Source organism: Zingiber officinale, chromosome 1A (assembly GCF_018446385.1).
Source record: "Zingiber officinale cultivar Zhangliang chromosome 1A, Zo_v1.1, whole genome shotgun sequence".
Taxonomy (NCBI): domain Eukaryota; kingdom Viridiplantae; phylum Streptophyta; class Magnoliopsida; order Zingiberales; family Zingiberaceae; genus Zingiber; species Zingiber officinale.
The window spans coordinates 179,813,257-179,832,551 of record NC_055987.1 but is presented as its reverse complement, the minus strand read 5'-3'; the positions used below and the strand labels follow the sequence as shown (position 1 = coordinate 179,832,551).

Here is a 19,295-nt window from a genome sequence, read left to right as displayed (position 1 = left end):
AGTGTCGGCCGAGATAAGTAATCTAGCAAGTTCATGTTTACAAGTTTAGGACTTTCTAAAGAAATTGTTTGGTTTGTTCATTTTTCTGCCTTTTTGTATGAGGAGGAGAATCGTTTGCCTCTCGTTTTCTTTTGACTTACATAATTCCACATGATTGATAGAGAAGGGGCACCTAAGATCTAATACTGACGAGTTTGATATTGCCTCTGCCAGACATTGATATGAATTTTATTTTTGCATATTTGTTTTGATAGGACGGTAGGCTTATGTTTTATGAGTCAGGGAATCAAATTGTGTTGATATTGTTGAAGTTGAGTTTGCACTGACTATTTTATTGAACACTGACATTGTAAAGATTCTATAATACTCTCACGCCAGGAGTATTATACATAAAACTGAAAAGGGATTGAAAAAGTAAACTGGTTATTTCATCTTTGCTGTCTACAGAGGGCAAGCAAAAGATTGAGCAGTGTTTGTATGCTCTACTGGATGGATGCTTCCTTCAGTCCGGTTCGACATGGCACAACTCCCTTGTAAAAATCAACAAGTTGTTGGATTTGTAAGGTTGCAAACATAATTTTATATTGAAAAATACATGAGAAAGATCATGGATTTATAAGAGAAAGATATCTCCATTGGCATGAGACTTTTTGGGGAGAGCTCAAGAGCAAAACTATGAGAACTTAGGTATCAGAACAATTATGAAGATATCTAAATTCTTTTCGATCCTACAAGCGGTATCAGAGCCCGGATTATTAGTCGGTTTAACCACCGACTGTGCACAGCAGTCATGGTATGATTAAGCCATGTAGGTACAATATTACCTCGAACAAAGAAAGTGAGACCTCCTATGTTCGAATTAAGAGGACCAGACACCAGATAAAGGAAGTCCTAGTAGGTCGGGTGGACCGAAAGGTAAAGGACCTGGTGGGTCGGAGGATCGGACTTGGGAAGCATGTCGTCCTTTGTTTTAGGAAGGGGGGGATTGTTGGGTTTGCAAGGTTGCAAAGGTAGTCCCACATTGAAAAACACATGAGAAAGATCATGAGTTTATAAGATAAATATATCTCTATTGCAATTAGGTCTTTTGGGTAGAGCCCAAGAGCAAAACCATGAGAACTTAGGCCAATACTCTGGTAATTTACCAATAATTAAAAAAAATCACTTGACTAGTTGCAATCGTCCCTGGATCAAGATCGATTGATTTAACTAAGTTCGGATTGGTTCGAGTTTGAGTTTCGATATTTGATAATATGTAAGAGAAAAGTCAAGTCGGTCAAGGGAGGATCAAATACTTAACTAAGAAAGTCCTAATTGAATGTTAAGTAACAGAAAGCAAAGTTTTAACTGAAGGTTAGACAAGACAATAGAAGTCTTAGTGGGGCCAGACAATGGAAAACCTAGTTGAGAACTAGACAATGAAAGTCTTAGAGAGGCTAAACAGTGGAAGACTTAATTTTGTGGTCTCATCTTTTGTGGTTGTCATGATTGGATACTACTTGTGGTCATATTTGGATAGCTTGTAGTAATTGTAGAAGTTTATAAACTTAACTTAAGTGAATGTACATATATGTTGTACCAGTTTTTGGTTGAGACAAGATGTATAAAAGACAACTGAATGTAATATATTGAAAACGGTTTTTGTGAATGTATATATGTTGTACCAGTTGTGTGTAAATAAATTGTTTTATCTATTCGCGATGCATTTTCTAATCAACATAGACAACGCTTTTTTAACCGTTGTGAAAAGTATTCAAAGACAATGGTTTTAAACTAAATTTTGAAGAAAGACAACAGTGTATTTATTGTCAAAAGCATATTTACGATCAAAATTATTGCAAAACTGGCAATTACAACGGTTTTATATTATTGTAGAACTGTTGTCTTTGGAATTAAAAGACAATACTTTAAATCCGTTGCATGATTGTTGTCTAATGTGGTTAAAGACAACGGTTTTAAACCGTTGTCTTTTACCGCACATTTAACAACACTGCCAATTACAACGGTTTTAAAGGGCTTACGACAACGGTTTTTAACCGTTGTCTTCTAATGTTTTTGTTGTAGTGTTTTATGAAAAAGGGGAAAACCACCAGCGCTATTTACCCCCCCCTCTAGTGCTTTCGATCCAACATGTCAAGCGATTAATATACCCTAAACTTGAATTTCAAATTTAGGGTTAGACAACCGATTGATATAATCGATTGACCCAAAGCAATTGATTAGTTAATCGATTGAAGGCTTTTTCATGGAGCACAGAAGGTGCCAAAATCGATTAGGGCAATCGATTCTGGCAACACTAATCGATTAAAGCAATCGATTGGACAATTTTTGTGAGGAAACAGAAAGGTGCTAAATTAATTGTGGCAATCAATTCACCATGGGATCAATCCATTGGGATAATCGATTCTGGGTGTTTTCTCTCAAAAATAGAAGGCTTCAGAATCAATTTACTCGATCAATTGGGAAGCTATCAATCGATTGATATGGCTCACCAATCTATTGGTTGGGGGAAAAAGAGTTATTCTGTAGGTTTTGAACGATCAATCTGACGTGACAATCGATTGGGGGTAAGGTCAATCTATTATGAAGCATTTCTATGAGGAAGCATTTCCAGCCCCAAAGAAATCTTAGAAAAGGGGGTTTCACGATGTTTTGAAGTACTCAGTTCTTGAGGGTTTGGGAGAGAAGTGATGATACATTTCCTACCACCAAGAGACAATTTAAAGCAAGAAAAGAGCCAGCAAAGTAAGATTTATTATTGTAAAATTATTTTCAATTGTATTTGTCATTACATTCTTGTTGTTGTTGTGTTCTTGTAAGAACAGTTTGTACGAGGTTTCTTCGCCCCGAAAAGTTTCCCAAAATGAGGCATTCATAGTAGAGTTGTGAGAGTAAGGAGTAGACCCTTAGATTAGTCACCTCAAGGAGGTGGATACCAAGTGTTAGTATTGTGGAGTATTTGCTTCAAGTTTTCTGCTGCAACATTAAATTTAAAGAAGTGAAGCGAGCTATTCACTACTCCCTCTAACTCATATGTGTCCTAATAGTAGAACTTTTCAATATCCAAATGAGCGCAATACTCTGGTAATTTACCAATAATTAAAAAAAATCACTTGATTAATTTCAATCAGTCGTCATATTGTAGCAAAAGATGATTGCGCTCACCTCAGATACCCCTGATAATCAATTCACGGATTATATGAAGAGCGATAAATCACGAGATTAATTTATTATTAATCTAGACAATGAAAAAAAAATCTGAAAATATACGTCCGTCCGAGAATGGATTCTTATCCATCCGAACCAGTCATCCCAAATCAAAGAGAAATCTCCTCACTATGCCAATGACATGGATTATAGCCAACACAGTCATCTGACTAGTGAAGAATAAGGAGTACTACCATTTTATTTTCCTTTAATTTTGTAGGTGGCCCAGAATCTTAATTAAGCTTGAAATTATTTTTAAATGGAGTACTATTGTACTCCATTTAAATGTATGGAGGAAGAATTACCTTGGTAAACAATGTACTCACGTCCTTGATTATTTTGCCGGGATCAATCAACATCTTACCAATCAACTTGGATTCAATAAAAATTAAGCAAATCTGATGAAGTTTTTTCTTCATCATAAGTCTCCTACTTTACTAGTTAATTAAATGTTGGGAGTGATGTGCATGTGAGATAGAGGAAAGGTGAATATCATTTATTGCTTGGGAGATTAGTATTCTAAAAAAAATATTCTTGTAGAAGAAATAAAGAACACACAAAAATATAAACCTGAGTAGACACCAAGGGTTTTTACATAGTTCATGCACACATAGTCTCTTATTCTTAGATATGGAGAACCTCTATACAATAGTAAATACAAGAATAAAATATAAATAGTGAAAGCTTTTAGGAGATTGTAGGAGTGTGATTTGCATTGAGTGGATGTTTGATCTCGTAGCCTCTTGAGCTCCTTTTATAGCTTTCACTCAATCATGTTGTTGGTAATCTAGTAACCATCAATCTGATGATTATCGGACATCAGTCAATTGATCCTTCAAATTTATCCAAATTAGTCTGATCATCGACAGTCAATTTAGTGCATGACATTTTATCAACTAGATTTATCACCAAGTAATTAATCAATGCCTAGTAAACTGCTTCAATTAAGTGCATGACATTTTATGAACTTCAAATAGAGTTTAGTTAACTACTCAAATCGACTTTAAAACATTCTGTTTACTTCAAACGAATCTCAGCTGACTCGGCCAGTTGATTGGCCAATTTTCTATTCATTTTTAAGGTCTGAACCATTTGTCGTTCATTCTTACCCACGACTTACCCATTAATCGGTTGATTCAACTAAAATACCCTACCGAGACTTAATTTGGGATATTTTGACCACTAGTCGATTGGATGTCAACATTGATCAACTAGTCTCATGACTTCAACAAGTTCTAAGGTCGACTTCACCTAAGTTGTTATCTACCCTTCGTCCCTTATATACAGTTCATTTCGCTCACATCTCGGATAGAGTTAATCCAAACCTTGAGGTTTTCTCACATTCGTTTGATGCAACGAGCCTTCAGCTCCACCCATGTCATCCTTCATGCGATTCACCTCCTTAGTTTGGTAAACTCTAATGCTCCTCGTCTTACAGTCCCTTGAATGCACCATCCTTTTCTGATCTCATGGACTTCGAGCCATCACACCCTTTGTCCATGCCAAGTCAACCTATATACTTGGTAAACCACGCACAACTTAGCATACGAATTAGATAAACCATAAATATGACTTAAACCCTTTGTTAATCTCATCAAAATTCTTTGTTGCCAAAATACAGGAGATGAGAGTCAACATTAACTACTTGGCATCTTGAAGTATAGTGTGCACCCCAAGTATGATGAGAGGGTTTGGCATTCTTAGTTTAGAGGAGTGCAATATAACCATACTATGAAAATGATAGTGGAATTACTTAGACATGCATCCAATCACATTAGAGATATATTGTTAAGATAGCTTATTTAATTTTGCACCTAATAGATGGAAGATGGCAACTCTAAATGGCTCTTGGTCCACTACTTGGAGGGAGATTTGGTAGGTACGAGATTTTTGTCATAATGGATAATAGGCTCAAATAATTGAGACAATATTTATATCTAGCATAGTAGATAGGTAGGCGAGAGAGTTATAAAATGGATCATTCCATCCTTATTCACTCTATGCACAACTCAGGGAGTAAAATTTAAATAGTTGGACCTTCTTTTTTCGACATTAATTAGAGACTGCATTTCACTAAGGCGGCAATAAATGAGCATGTATTGAAGGGAGCTTGGTGATCCTAAACATACGAGCATATATTGAAGATGGAGTAACTCAAGTATCTTTACAATCAAAGTTAAGATACTTATCTATTTCTCAGGAAAAATCAATACAAGAGTGAGATTAAAAAAGTGAAGAATACAGTTAACATCATTCAATTGCATCATATGTATAGAGATGAGGTAAAAGAAAATGTTGAACTTCTCTTTTTCACTGCTATATAATATCAAAGATCATATTCTCTAAATTTTTGAATGGTTAGTTAGATAAAACATGCTCACAAGATTGGATAGACCACATAACCTCTTTTGTTGGTCAAAAAATAAAACATGCTCACAAAATGTCATATATATATATCTGACATTTTCGCAAGTATAGTTCCAAGCAATTTGGAACAATATATGCATAATGATTCTCCAATCCAATACTGTGATAAGTCCAAATTTACTGCATGGTTGGGAAAAAAAATCTCTAATTCATTAGAGTATCAAGATCTTTATGCAATCAAGAGAAAACTATTATGAATCCCTAAAAAAAGTCGATTACTTTATGTGACATGAACAAATATTCACATCATAATATTAATTATTGTTAAGGTGAATGATTGAAGGTGTCTCATATGTTGTCAACTTGATGTATGAACATTGTCTAATAAAGTAGTTTTAGATTAATTACATAGTAATTGTAGTCTCAATCTCTTCCATAATTAAAAATTTTATTGAACTCTAGCCCTTGTAAAAGGAAAGAATAGAGGGGAAGGAGAAGATCCAAGAAGGAGAAGAAAGAAGAATAAAAAGTGAAAACCTAAATGTTAGCCCTTGTAGTGATTATATCATGTAACTCATTGAAGCTTTGTGCCAAAGATTCAATATATTCATAGTTGTTGCGGATGTAGTGGAAGTCTTGCTCAAAGTTTCGACACGATTATGGACCTCATGAAAGCTTCAAAAATGCTACCATGTAATTATGATCAGCATGGCCACCGTGTAAAATAAGATCTATTACTGAACCAATTGACCGGAATCAATTTTTAACCCCTACTTTTTTTTCATGTTACGTAAGTAAGTTTCGGTATTATTTAAATCTATACCTAATTTTTATAATATTCAAATCATATGTCATATTTTTAAAATATCTTCCATTTTTCTTTGTGGGTTCATCAGTAAGTTTCATGAACATAGAAAACTCTTAATTATTTCAAACTAAAATCAATATACTTTTGAAAATCTTATTAATATATCTGTGACCTCAAATATAAATTTAATAGCATAAATTGAGAATGATGAATTAAATTGAAAGCACATTTTTAAATTTTTATTTTATGAATTTACTATTCTCAATTGACGTTATTAAATTTAGATATGAGGCGTAGATATATTAAAGAGATTTTCATGAATATATTAGTTTAATTTAAAATGATTCAAAATTTTCTAAATCTAAATTTAAGATGATAGGCCTACACCCGTACATGATTTAGCTATATTATGAAAATTAGGTACAAGATTTGGGTAATATCAAAACTTATGCGAGTGAGTAAAATGTCATACTTTTTTTATAACCAAATCTAACACAACCGAATTGTTAACTTGGTGAGCAGCCAAGGAACAAATCTGTCAACCTAGACCGAACGGCCATTCATTAAATCAATCATACTTGTCCTCGATGAGAACATTAATCACGAAAAGTAAACATTTTGTAAAGAAAAAGAAACCCCAACGACCGCAAGGTGCAAGCGGAATTCTCTAATCCCGTCTATCCTGGTCCATCTTTAAACCAAAGATAATGATTGAAGGGATTCAATAATCTCTACCTACAAGGATTTTATGATCTCCTTTGTTTAGTAGAAGGGGACCATTAAACCTCTTCAATATGTATAATGGACGGAGACGTTGAAGGTAAATGTATTCATCTTTTATCACAATGGATCAGATATGATCCATTAAAAATGGACCAAAGGATCTCACTCCCGCAAGGTGAGCGTTGGATTTGCCCAGTCTAAAATTGCATCATCATCAGAAATGTCCTCCTCGATCCAAACACATGCGTTGAAATGTAACCATAGTTGTCTTTCCTTCTGCCCTTCATTGCGTCCCCATAGATTACTAAATCAATTGGTTTAAGGATGATAGATTTCTATTTCCTGTAAATTGATTTTATAATTTATGTTCCTTCTAGGTGATGTGGTGAGGGTAATCACCTTCTGCCCTCGTTAAACTCCTCCATAAAGCCTGCAAGTAATCGCAGGAAGAGCAGAGAAGCCCAAAAATGAGGAGGCAGAAGGCTGTCACGGCAGCAGAGCCCCAAAAGCTCAAGCAGGTTTTGCTTGGAGGATGCTTCCTCCTCTCGATGATCCTTCTTCTGCTCTACACCAGCTACGTCGTTTCTTTCTCCAACTGTGAGTCTTCCCTTTGTTACGTTGTTCATCGCCTTCTTTGATCAATGTTCCAAAGTTTCAACCTTAATTTATTGGTTGGTCTGTCAGCGACTCTACGTTCCGACCAAGAGCCTCCTCCTCCTCCTGTTCCCCACAGACCAGGTCTGAAACCTTCTAAATCGCAATCCCAGTTTTTTATCTGTGCTTAAAGCGCGTAATTAATCTGTCTGCAGAAGAAGAAAGGAAGAACCCAGCGGAAAGATTACCACAAAATCCCTTCTGCGATTTTTCAAACTCGAGAAACGATTACTGCGAAATGGAGGGCGACATTCGGATCCATGGGAACTCTTCTTCCATCCTCTTTGTTGCTGCTCCCTCGAATCCGAACTCCACGGAACTGCAGCAGTCGTGGAAGCTAAAGCCTCATCCTCGAAAGGGCGACGCTCGCGCTATGGCTCGCGTCACCGAAATGTCGGTAAAATCTTCGTCTCCTCGCCATGCTCCAAGATGCGGCGACGACAAGCACAACTCAGTTCCAGCAATTCTGTTCTCGACGGGCGGTTACATGGGAAACTTCTTCCACGACTTCACCGATATTCTGATTCCCATCTTCACGACATCCCGACAATTCAAGGGGGAAGTCCAGTTCATGGTGAGCGAGATTCTTCCACAGTGGAACGACAAGTACAGGAGCATCCTAAAACCACTGACCAACTACGAGATCGTCGATTTCAACCACGACCAGAGAGTCCGTTGCCGTCCTCGAGTTATTGTGGGCCTGAAGTTCCACAAGGACATGAGCATCGACCCCTCGAAACCCCCACACGGTCTCTCAATGCTGGATTTCGGGCGGTTTATCAGGAAATCATTTGAGCTGGATCGTGACACGGCGATTAGGCTCCGGCCAGACCAAACAAAGAAGAAACCGAGACTTCTGATCATCGCAAGGAAGTGGACTAGAATATTCGCTAACGTGGATGAGATAGTTGGAAAGGCGCAAGAACTAGGCTTCGAGGTTGTGGTGGCAAAAGCAAATTACGGTTTGGCTGAGTTTGCAAAGATTGTTAACTCGTGCGACGTGATGCTCGGAGTTCATGGTGCCGGACTCACCAATCTTGTTTTCCTTCCGACCAATGCAGTAGTGATCCAAGTCGTTCCTCTGGGGGGGTTAGAGGGGATAAGTTGGGTTGACTTTGGAGTGCCCACCGTCAGCCTGGGGATGAATTACTTGCAGTATACTGTGAGTGTGGATGAGAGCACACTGACAGAGCAGTTTGCTAGAGGTGACCCAGTGCTCTCTGATCAAAGAGAGGCTTATAAGAAGCATGGTTGGGACAAAATGATTGAGTTGTACTTTGCCAAACAAGGTGTGAAGCTTGATATGGAAAGGTTCGGCAGCAGTTTACTGCATGCTCTTGAGCTACTTCGACGACAGTAACATTTTTTTTTTTTAGTCAATTGTTTTCATACAAGGTGTATTTAGAGAAACACTTAGTTCATAATTTCTGAATTTGTTTCCCAATGTTTCAAGGAGTGCGCACTCTTAATCTAATTGGTCATACATTCTTCTTATCAAAATCATGGGGCTTTACTGTTTTTTTTTTCAATTGTTTTCATAGGTGTTCTGAATTTGTTTCCCAATGTTTCAAATAGTGTACACTCTTAATCTAATTGGTCACTCGTGAAGGACTTTTCTTAATCATGAATTCTACAAGTTCTGGCGACCATATGAACTCGAAAAGAAAACATATCTAAATCTAGTAGCATCGAATTGTATGGTGCAAATTAAAGTAAATAGCATAAAGGTGATGAACTTGAATTCAACGGATTTGTCATCAGTCTCAACATCGTCCACTAAATCCTATAATTTGAGAAGGATTAGGGTGATGACACCATACTCTTCTCACCAATAGAAAGTAGGGAGATCTCAGATTAATCTAGCCTATGGGGACCATGCTCTATATATGGTAATGAGCCTGATTTTGTTATCAGTCCATCATTGATAACAGAATGTGGATTAACGGGTTCTACACATGTAAACTCACATTCAATAATACAAATCCACAATTATCATCAATTAAATCACTTAATAGGTTTGTTCGTAATGACATAAAATCGTGTGTTATAAAATAACATGCAAGCCCGCCGAATAACAAGATAAAATCTAACAATCTTTTACTTGAGCTACATGTAATTATGTATATAACACAACTATAATTTTAGTTGAGCTCAACAATGTCAAACTTTATGGGTAAAACAAATACCCTTTAAAACAATCTGATTTATTAAATTCATTAATATAAGACTAAAGATGTATTAGTAAATTACTATCACTGTAGTCAATAGCAATAGTAAATCATGATAACTTTATTTTAGAGTGTCAAAATAAAATATACATGTATTTGTAAACTTTAGTACATATAATAATACCGATGTGCTTTGACTTGATGACTCTAAACTTCATATCCACCATATGCGTATGAAACACCTTGGATGATAAGCCCTTAGTGAATAGATCTGCTAAAATGGAATTTTGTGATGATATGCTCAATAGCGACTGACTTGATAACTCCGAACTCTTTTTTTAATTGCCTAAAATTTAATGTCGATGTGCTTTGACTTCGACGAGCTACGGTTGTTCTTGACATAAAGTTCTACGGCCTTATTGTCAGTTGATCTTCAATGACTTATTAATGTCATTAACAATCTGCAATGCTATGATGAAGTTCTGCAACCAAATCTCATAATTGGATGTTTCATAGCAGACTATTAATTATACCTGCATAATAAAAGTAGATATTAGCATCTGTTTGATGCTTTTTTACGAGATAGCCCCTCCAATAAGCATGTAAATATAGTGTGTAGTGGACCTTATGCAATACAAGCATTCAGCAAAGTCGAAACCTAAATATCTAATCACCTCTAGGCGACCAGACCTCTAATATGAGAGCATGTATTTTTTTGATTTTCTACAAATACCACATTACTCTTTTCGTAGTTTTCTAGTGTGTCAATCCTAAGTTACTTAAATATCTATCTAACATCCCTACTATGTATGATATATTCGAGCATGCACACACCTTAACATACATGAGACTCCCTACAGTTGACGCATAAGAGAATTTCTATGTCTCCTTTATCTCAAGTTCAAGATGTGGACATTGCTGCAAACTAAATCTGTCACCCCCAGACACAGATGTGTCACCAGGTACACAGTTATACATGTCATATCATATGAGTAACTTTTCAATATAAGTATTTTGTAAAAGTTTGAGAATACCCCTTGAACGATCATGACATATATGTATACCTAAAACAAAGAATATTTTGCTAAGATCTTTCATTTCAAAATTAGCTGATAGAAATTACTTAGTTTCCAACAATAGACTTTTATTATTGCTTGCCAGCAAAATGTCATCCACATACAAGACATGTATAATAAACTTGCTCTTACTAGACTTAACATATCTGCATTAATCAACAGGGTTCTCCTTAAACCAAATGAAGTAACCACCTTATCAAATTTCTGGTACCACTAATGGGACACTTGTTTTATACCATAAATGGATTTTTTTTTTAATCTACATACTAGGTCTTTGAATCCTCAGACTTAAAGTTCTCCGTATATAGTCTCCTCATTTTCTCCATTGAGAAATATAGTATTTACGTCTATTTGGTAAAACTCCAAATCATAATGTGTAATAAGTGTCATGATTATCCTAAAGAAGTTTTTCATCGAAATAGAGAAAAAAGTTTCCTTGTAATCAATGTTCTCCTTTTGAGTTAAATATCTTGCAAATAAGGTGAGCCTTATACTTTTCAACATTACCCAACAAATTTTATTTGGTTTTAAATATCCAGTTATAATCAATTGACTTCGTACCTTCGGGCAATTTGACAAGTTCTCAAATGTCATTGTCTGACATTGACTTCATCTCTTTATTCATGACTTCAATCCACCTTTTGAGATTAGAACATTATTTGACTTCTTGGAAAGGCGTAAGATTACTTTTCAATCCTATATTAAACTCATGCTCCTACAGATAAACATAATCATGTAAAACTGTAGATCTCTTTTCCCTAGTAGATCTCCTTAAAGGCACTTGCATTTGAGGTGGATGAGGTACTTGCTTATCCATGTGAGAAAAATACCTCAACCTAAGTGGAAGGTGTTAGGACCTTGACGTCCGCTAGAGAGGGGTGAATAGCGTCTCACCCAAATCGTCACTTCCTACACTTGTTAGTACGCACAACGGAAATATAAAAATACAAACTAACAAGAAGAAAGCTAAACCCTATAAACAATAAGAAAAGGCAATAAACCAAAACAAACCATAACAAAAGGTGTTTACGTGGTTCAGAGATTAGAGCTCCTACTCTATGGCTGTTCGTAAGGTGGACGATCCCAATCCGTCGGTGGATGACTCCCCGGAAACCTCTGGCTAGCTCAAACCTCCTTCTCGGTGGAAAAATCTCACCATAACCTTGATCTAAACATTCTTAGATCACAAGAAGAGCTTGGAGGCTTTGGAAGACTACTAATAGGGGTTAACCACCTCTATTTCGTCAACCTTAACCAAGCTTTCAATGCTTGGTTATATAGGCCACGAGTTGGAAAACTCTACCTACCAGTCGACTGCCCTCTGAGGAGATTCAATCATTACAACCCAACGGCTCGATACCAGTCAACTGATACTTCTATCAGTCGACTGATCCATACTAACTGAACGAACAGAAGTATTCTATTCACTCCCAGTCGACTGCCCGGTCGACCGCACCAATCGACTGATGAAAATATCAATTGACTGCTACAATACTACTACAGTAATGCTACAGTGCTGTTACAGTAACACTGTCGTACTGCTACAGTTACACTATAATGAAACCCTAATCCTAGGATTTAACCCCCGATTACATTCACTCAGCACTCGTCGTTGCCCGACCAACCTAGACCTAGCATTCTAGCCTCCTCCATCAGCCTTGCGTCCCTCGGATGTCTCCTCATCTTTCATGTCTTGCCTTCTGGAACTTCCATCGGTCCTGCCATTGTTGTCGGGTCTTCCTTTACCAAGAGGTCGCGCCTCCGAGACTTCATCCAATGCCAAGTCACACTTGGACTTACGTTGCCAAGACTACATGCTTGGACTTACACCGCCAAAACTCATCCTTAGACTTTCCTCCTTTGCCAAGATCACCCTTGGATTTTCCTTGTTGTATCCGTATCTTGCACACTCACAATGCATATCAAATACAACAATAAACCTAACTTAAACCTTTGCCCAAACATCAAAACCTACGGTACCCAGATTGCTCCAACAGAAGGTCCCTCTATTTGCATTAGAAACAACACATAAATATTTTGGTTTACTACTACCACTAGATGTGCAACTTCCATATTGTAGGGTATAGAAGTCATACCACTGCTTATTGCACTTGCAGTAACCGCTACAAGATCGCTAATACTTTCCTCCTCAAATGATATATCCCTAATCTTAGTGCCCCCACTATCTTCAATAATTTGACATTTTATGTCTCAAAAAAGGTAAAATTTATAGCCCCTAGAGTTTTCAAAGTAACTTACAAAATAACAACTTACAGTTCTAGAATCCAGTTTCCTTTCATTAAGCCTATAAGACCTAACTTCAGTTGAACAACCCTAACATATAAATGTCTAATGTTAGGCTTTTTACTCATCCACAACTCGTATGAGATTTTAGACATTACCTTACTAGGTACTTAATTAAGTAGGTATACTACAGTCTTAAGTGTCTCATCCCACAAAGACTCTAGTAAAAAAGAAAAAGACATTATACTTTTTACTATATCTTTTGGGATTCAATTTTATCACTCAACTACACCATTCTGACTAAGAATCTCTTGTATGGTGTATTAAGGGGCAATCTCACACTCAACAAGATAATTTGTAAATGGTCAAGAACATTATTCACCTAATCCTAATATTGATTATAATATTCACCACCACGATCGGATTTGACGGTCTTAGTTTTTTTTATCTGGTTGATTTTTAACTTCAACTTTGAACACATCAAGTGATTATGACTTCTCATAGACCAAGTATAAATAGTCATATCATGAATGGTCGCCTATGAAACTAATAAAATATGTATTTCCATTACAAGATGTCTTAGAGAATGACCCACATATGTTTGTATGTATTAGTTCTAAAACTTACTACATCAGTTTGCATCATTATTTCTTTTGTTAGTTGTTTTTCCCTTAACACACTTTATGCAGACATTAAAGTCTGACATGTCAAGTGAATCGAGAATTCCTTATGACGTTAATCTTTCTAAGTATTGTATGGATGTATGTGTCTTAAATGCTTATACCATAACATTGATAAATTCTCATTAGTCAAGTTGTGTTTTATGATATGCATTATTTCATTGTCAGTAGGAGGTAATGTATTTAATCTATATAACCTATCAATTAAGGAATCATTGTCAATTAACATTGAATTTAGAAAAATATTAAAATTTTATTTTTAAATAAATAAGAATAACCTGATTTGTCTAAATAAAAAATAGAAATTAAATTCCATCTAAATACATAATAATAAATGTATTATTTAAATCTAGAAAATATTATTCCTAAATAAAGTCTAAAAACATCTATTGTCTCTACTTTAGCCTTCTTGTCATTGCCCATATAGATATATCTTTCACCATCAAGCGAAAGCCGGATCTTAAAATAATCTTATATAGTAACACTTATATGAGTAATAACACCAGTATATATCCATCAAGTGTCAGATAAATTAACTTCTGAACTAATAAAGTTAAGAAGTTTATATTTTTTTTAATATGCTAGTTGGTGTATTTAAGGATGCAAGCCGACCTGCATGCGGATTCGAAAACACGGCCACTCAGGAAGACGCAAAAAATAAATACTCCTTCCAATGCTTGTTGAAAGTAGGCATCTTGTCAAAAAAGACCAGCCCTACCCGCGACTGGAAAAGGAAAGTCCCTAGCTCGGACTGCTTAGGATAGTAAAAATAATGGAAGGCTCGTGGGGTCAGGGGAATGTCGTGCAGCCGGAACAAAACTATGGCGTCGCACAGCAACCGGAAAGAGTTTGGTACGAGTTACGGAAGGGGGACACGGAAATAGTTACAGACTTCGATGATGAAAGGGTGGATCGGGAATCGAAAACCGACCACAAATTGGTCTCGGAAAAGACAAATAGTGCTAGTCGACGGGTCATTAGGCCGATCAGACGGGGAGATCAGGATTATGTCATGGTCAGAGGGGAGCTCAAAAACATTCCTAAGGCTCTTGGCATCGCCCGCGTCAAATCTGGTCTCCATGGTGTTGTACCAGAGACTAGGAGCGGGGTCAAATGGCCGAGAAGAGCTAGCCATTGTCGGAAAATAGGAAAACAGAATTTCGATAAAAAGATGGGACAGAAAGTGCGATGAACACGGGAAAGAGGTGAAGATCCGAAAGAACGGCAAGAAGATTGAAGAGAGCTTACAGAGGGTCAAAAAGGTTGCCGCGAGAGGAGAAGGGAAGTCGGGAAGTCGCCGGAGCAACTGATTGCACAAAAATCATCGGAGCAACTGATTGCACAGGAATCGCCAGAGCAACGAAGCGCACAGGGATCACCAAAACACTGATCGCATAACGCAGAGGTAAAGGAGAGGGTGGCGCTGCGATGTTATAAGCCCTCGGCTCGGTCGAGCAGAGCCGTCGGATCTAGGGCATCGAATCCAAGACGCAGATACAGCCGTAGAATTCAAACCGCCGAGGGTCGCGTCAGAGCCTGTCGCCTCGGGCAGGCAACGACTGTGGCAACGACACGTGGCATTCCTGTTGGAAGTCCAAGGTTGTTTTAGTGTGATCAACAAGTTAAGTTAGATCCTGTATGTTTTTAACCTTGTGTCTAAGTGTGCAGGAGCTTAGGAGCACAGGTAGTCGAGCGGAAGATGCAGCTAGCGAGAAGGACGGCATGCGGTGCATTCGAGGTTGCTTGAGTTGTTAATCCAAGGAAAATGATCGTACTAAAAACTCCTTCAGGCGGAGAAGCCTCTTACAACGATGAAGCGCAGAAAACAGAAGCTTAACTACAGAGAAAACGTACAAGTGTAGAAAGAATGAATTACTTGAGTTGTTCAAAAGCTTCTGGACCAAAGTTGTATTTATAGCCTTGGTCGAGGCGCCCCGAAGGGATTTCGGGTGCCCTGGGGGGATAAAATTTTATCCCCAACATTCAGATTGTGTTTGACGCGATCTAGTCAAAAAGTCAACTCCAAGCGCCCGAAAGGGTTCCAGGCGCCCCGGAGGAAAAAAGTCAACCCCATTGACTTTTCCAGCCCGAGTCTTCTGCTCCTGCTCCGACTCCGTTTGCCTCAGACCAAGTCTTCCGCTCGCTTGGGTGATCTTTGCCATCCTAAATAGGGCTCACCCGAACCCAACTTCCGATCTTCTCGAGCAGGCTTCCGCTTCGGCTTCTCATCCCTCGGAATCGCCGCGTGCTTCCTTCTGATCCGCCAGCATACTCATTCGTAGTCTTCGTCCCTCGGTCGCACCCCGTGCCGACTTTCTCGCTAGCTGCGCCTCTTGCTCCTCGAGCAGTCTTCCGCTCCGGCTTCTCGTCTCTCGGAACCACCGCACGCTTCCTTCTCGTCTGCCGATGTGCTCTTCCGCAGCGCCTCGTCCCTTGGACGCACCGCGTGCCGTCCTTCTCGCTAGCTGCATCTTCCGCTCGACTACCTGTGCTCCTAAGCTCCTGCACACTTAGACACAAGGTTAAAAACACACATGACCTAACTTGTTCACACCAAAACAACCTTGGGGTTCCAACAATCTCCCCCTTTTTGATGTGAGCAACACAAGTTAAGCTAGGGTAAATAGACATAAAAAATAAACTAACTATTTTTGCAATAAAGTGTAAAAAGATAGAAAATTTACATTTTTTGTCTACCTCCCCCTAGACTTATACTTTTCCTTCTCCCTCTTTGATCACAAAAAAAAATGGGATTCCGAAAAAAATCTAAGGGTTAAAAAAAATTTCTAACTTTCTTAACAAAAATTCTAAGTTGAATAACTTAGGCAGAAATATTTTCTGAGAATTTTTCTAAGTAAAAATTTTATGAAAGAAAATTTTTCTTAACATAAGAATATTTCTGAAAAAATATTTAAAACAACTTTTTAAAGCATTATTCAAATTTTAATGTTTTACCAGAAAGTTAATTAAACATTTTATTTCAATATTTTGGCTTTCAGGTAGTGGCGAGGCACTAGGGCTTCTTGGTTATTGAAGCAACAATCACGTCCTTAGACAAAGTCTCATAAAGAAATTTAATATTTAATTTACTCACTGAAAGCGCTAACTTTAACATTTTAATTGAAATCAAATTCTCTAAATTTTACATTGTGGCATTTAAATTTTCATTTTAGTTTATCATAATTTTCCAAATCACAATTTGAAGCAAAAAATATTGAGCATGCAGAAAATTGTATCATTTCCTTTATCATGTTATTTTCTATTGTTAGTTTATCGAAATTCTTTGATCGACAAGTTGTTGCATGAGTTTCCTTTAACCCACTATTCTTTAATAAATTTTTTATTTTTAATTCGCAAAATCCTTTCGATAAAATAATTTCTGATTTGCAAGAATCTTTTGATAATATATTTCCTAATTCAAAAAAGTCTTTCGATAATTTATTGATCGAATTAAGCAGTTGGTCAGGAGGTGAAGACCATACCTGACTTACCTTGTCGGTTGTTGATTCTCCCCCTGTTGGGCTGCTTTCTCCCGACGTTGCTCCCCCTTCATTGATGCTCTCGATGCTTTTTGAGCAAGAGCTGATTGTGTCTTCTGGTAGATACTCGGCGGTGAGTGCTGTTCTGACAATTTCCTTCGCCTCGGATTCTTCCGACAGTGGTTCGGTGTCCATCGAGGAGTTGGATTCGACTTCAAGTGGTTCTTCGTAGAGCTTCAAGAACTTTTCCCAAAATTCTTTTGCGTTTTTGTATTTTCCGACTCTGTCGAGATCCTGGGTAGGTAATACGCTCAAAAGCCAAGACTCAGCCTTACCGTTTGTTATGAATCCATCACGCTGCTCGTCGGTCCATTGATGCTCCTCAAGTTCTTCTCCTTCTTTGCTTTTGGGCTTATCAAAACCATAGGTCATTATTAATAACAAATTAAAATCGATTTTAAAATAAAGCTCCATCTGTCGCTTGCAAAAAACGAACTCCCCCTCGAACATTGGTGGGTAGATGTTCATTCCGGCCATCTTGTTACTTCAGTCGGCGATTAGTCCTCCTGAAGCGTTCTGGCTCTGATACCACTTGTTAGACCGCGGCGGCCAGCTGGAAGGGGTGAATAGCTTGAAAATAAAACGCAAAACCTTTCTCGAACTCTTAAACTAACACTTGCATAAATTAGCTAAACATAAAGTAAATCAGAAAAGACGAAGCACCAGATTTGACTTGGTTACAATCGGGGAGGTTGTTAATCCAAGGAAAATGATCGTACTAAAAACTCCTTCAGGCGAAGAAGCCTCTTACAACGATGAAGCGCAGAAAACAGAAGCTTAACTATAGAGAAAACGTACAAGTGTAGAAAGAATGAATTGCTTGAGTTGTTCAAAAGCTTCTGGACCAAGGCTGTATTTATAGCCTTGATCGGGGAGCCCCGAAAGGATTCCGGGCACCCTGGGGGGATAAAACTTTATCACCAACGTTCAGATCGCGTTTGACGTGATCTGGTCAAAAAGTCAACTTCGGGCGCCCAGAAGGGTTCCGAGCGCCCCGGACAATTCCAGGCGCCCCGGAGGGAAGAGTCAACCCCGTTGACTTTTTCCAACCCGGGTCTTCTGCTCCGGCTCTGTTTGCCTCAGACCGAGTCTTCCGCTCGCTTGGGTGATCTCTGCCATCCGGAATAGGGCTCACCCGAACCCAACTTCCGGTCTTCTCGAGCAGGCTTCTGCTTCGGCTTCTCGTCCCTCAGAATCGCTGCATGGTTCCTTCTCGTCCGCCAGCGTACTTATCCGCAGTCTTCGTCCCTCGGTCGCACCCCGTGCCGACCTTCTCGCTAGTTGTGTCTCTTGCTCCTCGAGCAGTCTTCTACTCCGACTTCTCGTCCCTCGGAACCACCACACGCTTCATTCTCGTCCGCCGGTGTACTCTTCCACAGCGCCTCGTTCCTCGGACGCACTGTGTGCTTCCTTCTCTCTAGTTGCGTCTTCCGCTCGACTACCTGTGCTCCTAAGCTCCTGCACACTTAGACACAAGGTTAAAAACACACAGGACCTAACTTAACTTGTTGTTCACACCAAAACAACCTTAGGATTCCAACACCTAACTCATGATCATTCTCTAAAATTTTTTCTAAAATATTATTAAAAAATATTTAAATATTTTTATAAAATTTATAAATATATAGTATAAAGTGTTTAATTGAATTTATCGTAATCATTTATTTATTCAGAAGGAAAATACATGCTAATGTCTCTCTTAGACATCCTTAAAAATAGAAACCATTCTTTCCTCAATAATGCTCTCCAGTAAGTTAGGCTTATTTAGATGTTTATAAAGGGTGACTATTGAATGATGCTAAAAACATACCTATGACGCAACACTTGTG

General features: G+C 38.0%; 1 protein-coding gene across 1 annotated transcript; it reads left to right on the top strand.

Annotated features, from left to right (window-relative positions):
• Positions 1-7,355: 7,355 nt before the first annotated feature.
• LOC122012855 (alpha-1,3-arabinosyltransferase XAT2-like) lies at positions 7,356-9,261 on the top strand. The gene is made up of 3 exons (XM_042569515.1): positions 7,356-7,702; positions 7,790-7,843; positions 7,915-9,261. Exons 1-3 carry the CDS (start codon positions 7,573-7,575, stop codon positions 9,117-9,119), a joined length of 1,389 nt encoding a protein of 462 aa, XP_042425449.1. The 5' UTR covers positions 7,356-7,572; the 3' UTR covers positions 9,120-9,261.
• The last annotated feature ends 10,034 nt before the right edge of the window (positions 9,262-19,295 follow it).

Excerpts from the sequence above, each read along its gene's own strand:
- LOC122012855 (XM_042569515.1), top strand. The coding sequence starts at position 7,573 with ATGAGGAGGCAGAAGGCTGTCACGGCAGCAGAGCCCCAAAAGCTCAAG. Across the intron at positions 7,703-7,789 it reads CGTCGTTTCTTTCTCCAACT|CGACTCTACGTTCCGACCAA; the intron begins GTGAGTCTTCCC and ends TTGGTCTGTCAG. Across the intron at positions 7,844-7,914 it reads TCCTGTTCCCCACAGACCAG|AAGAAGAAAGGAAGAACCCA; the intron begins GTCTGAAACCTT and ends ATCTGTCTGCAG.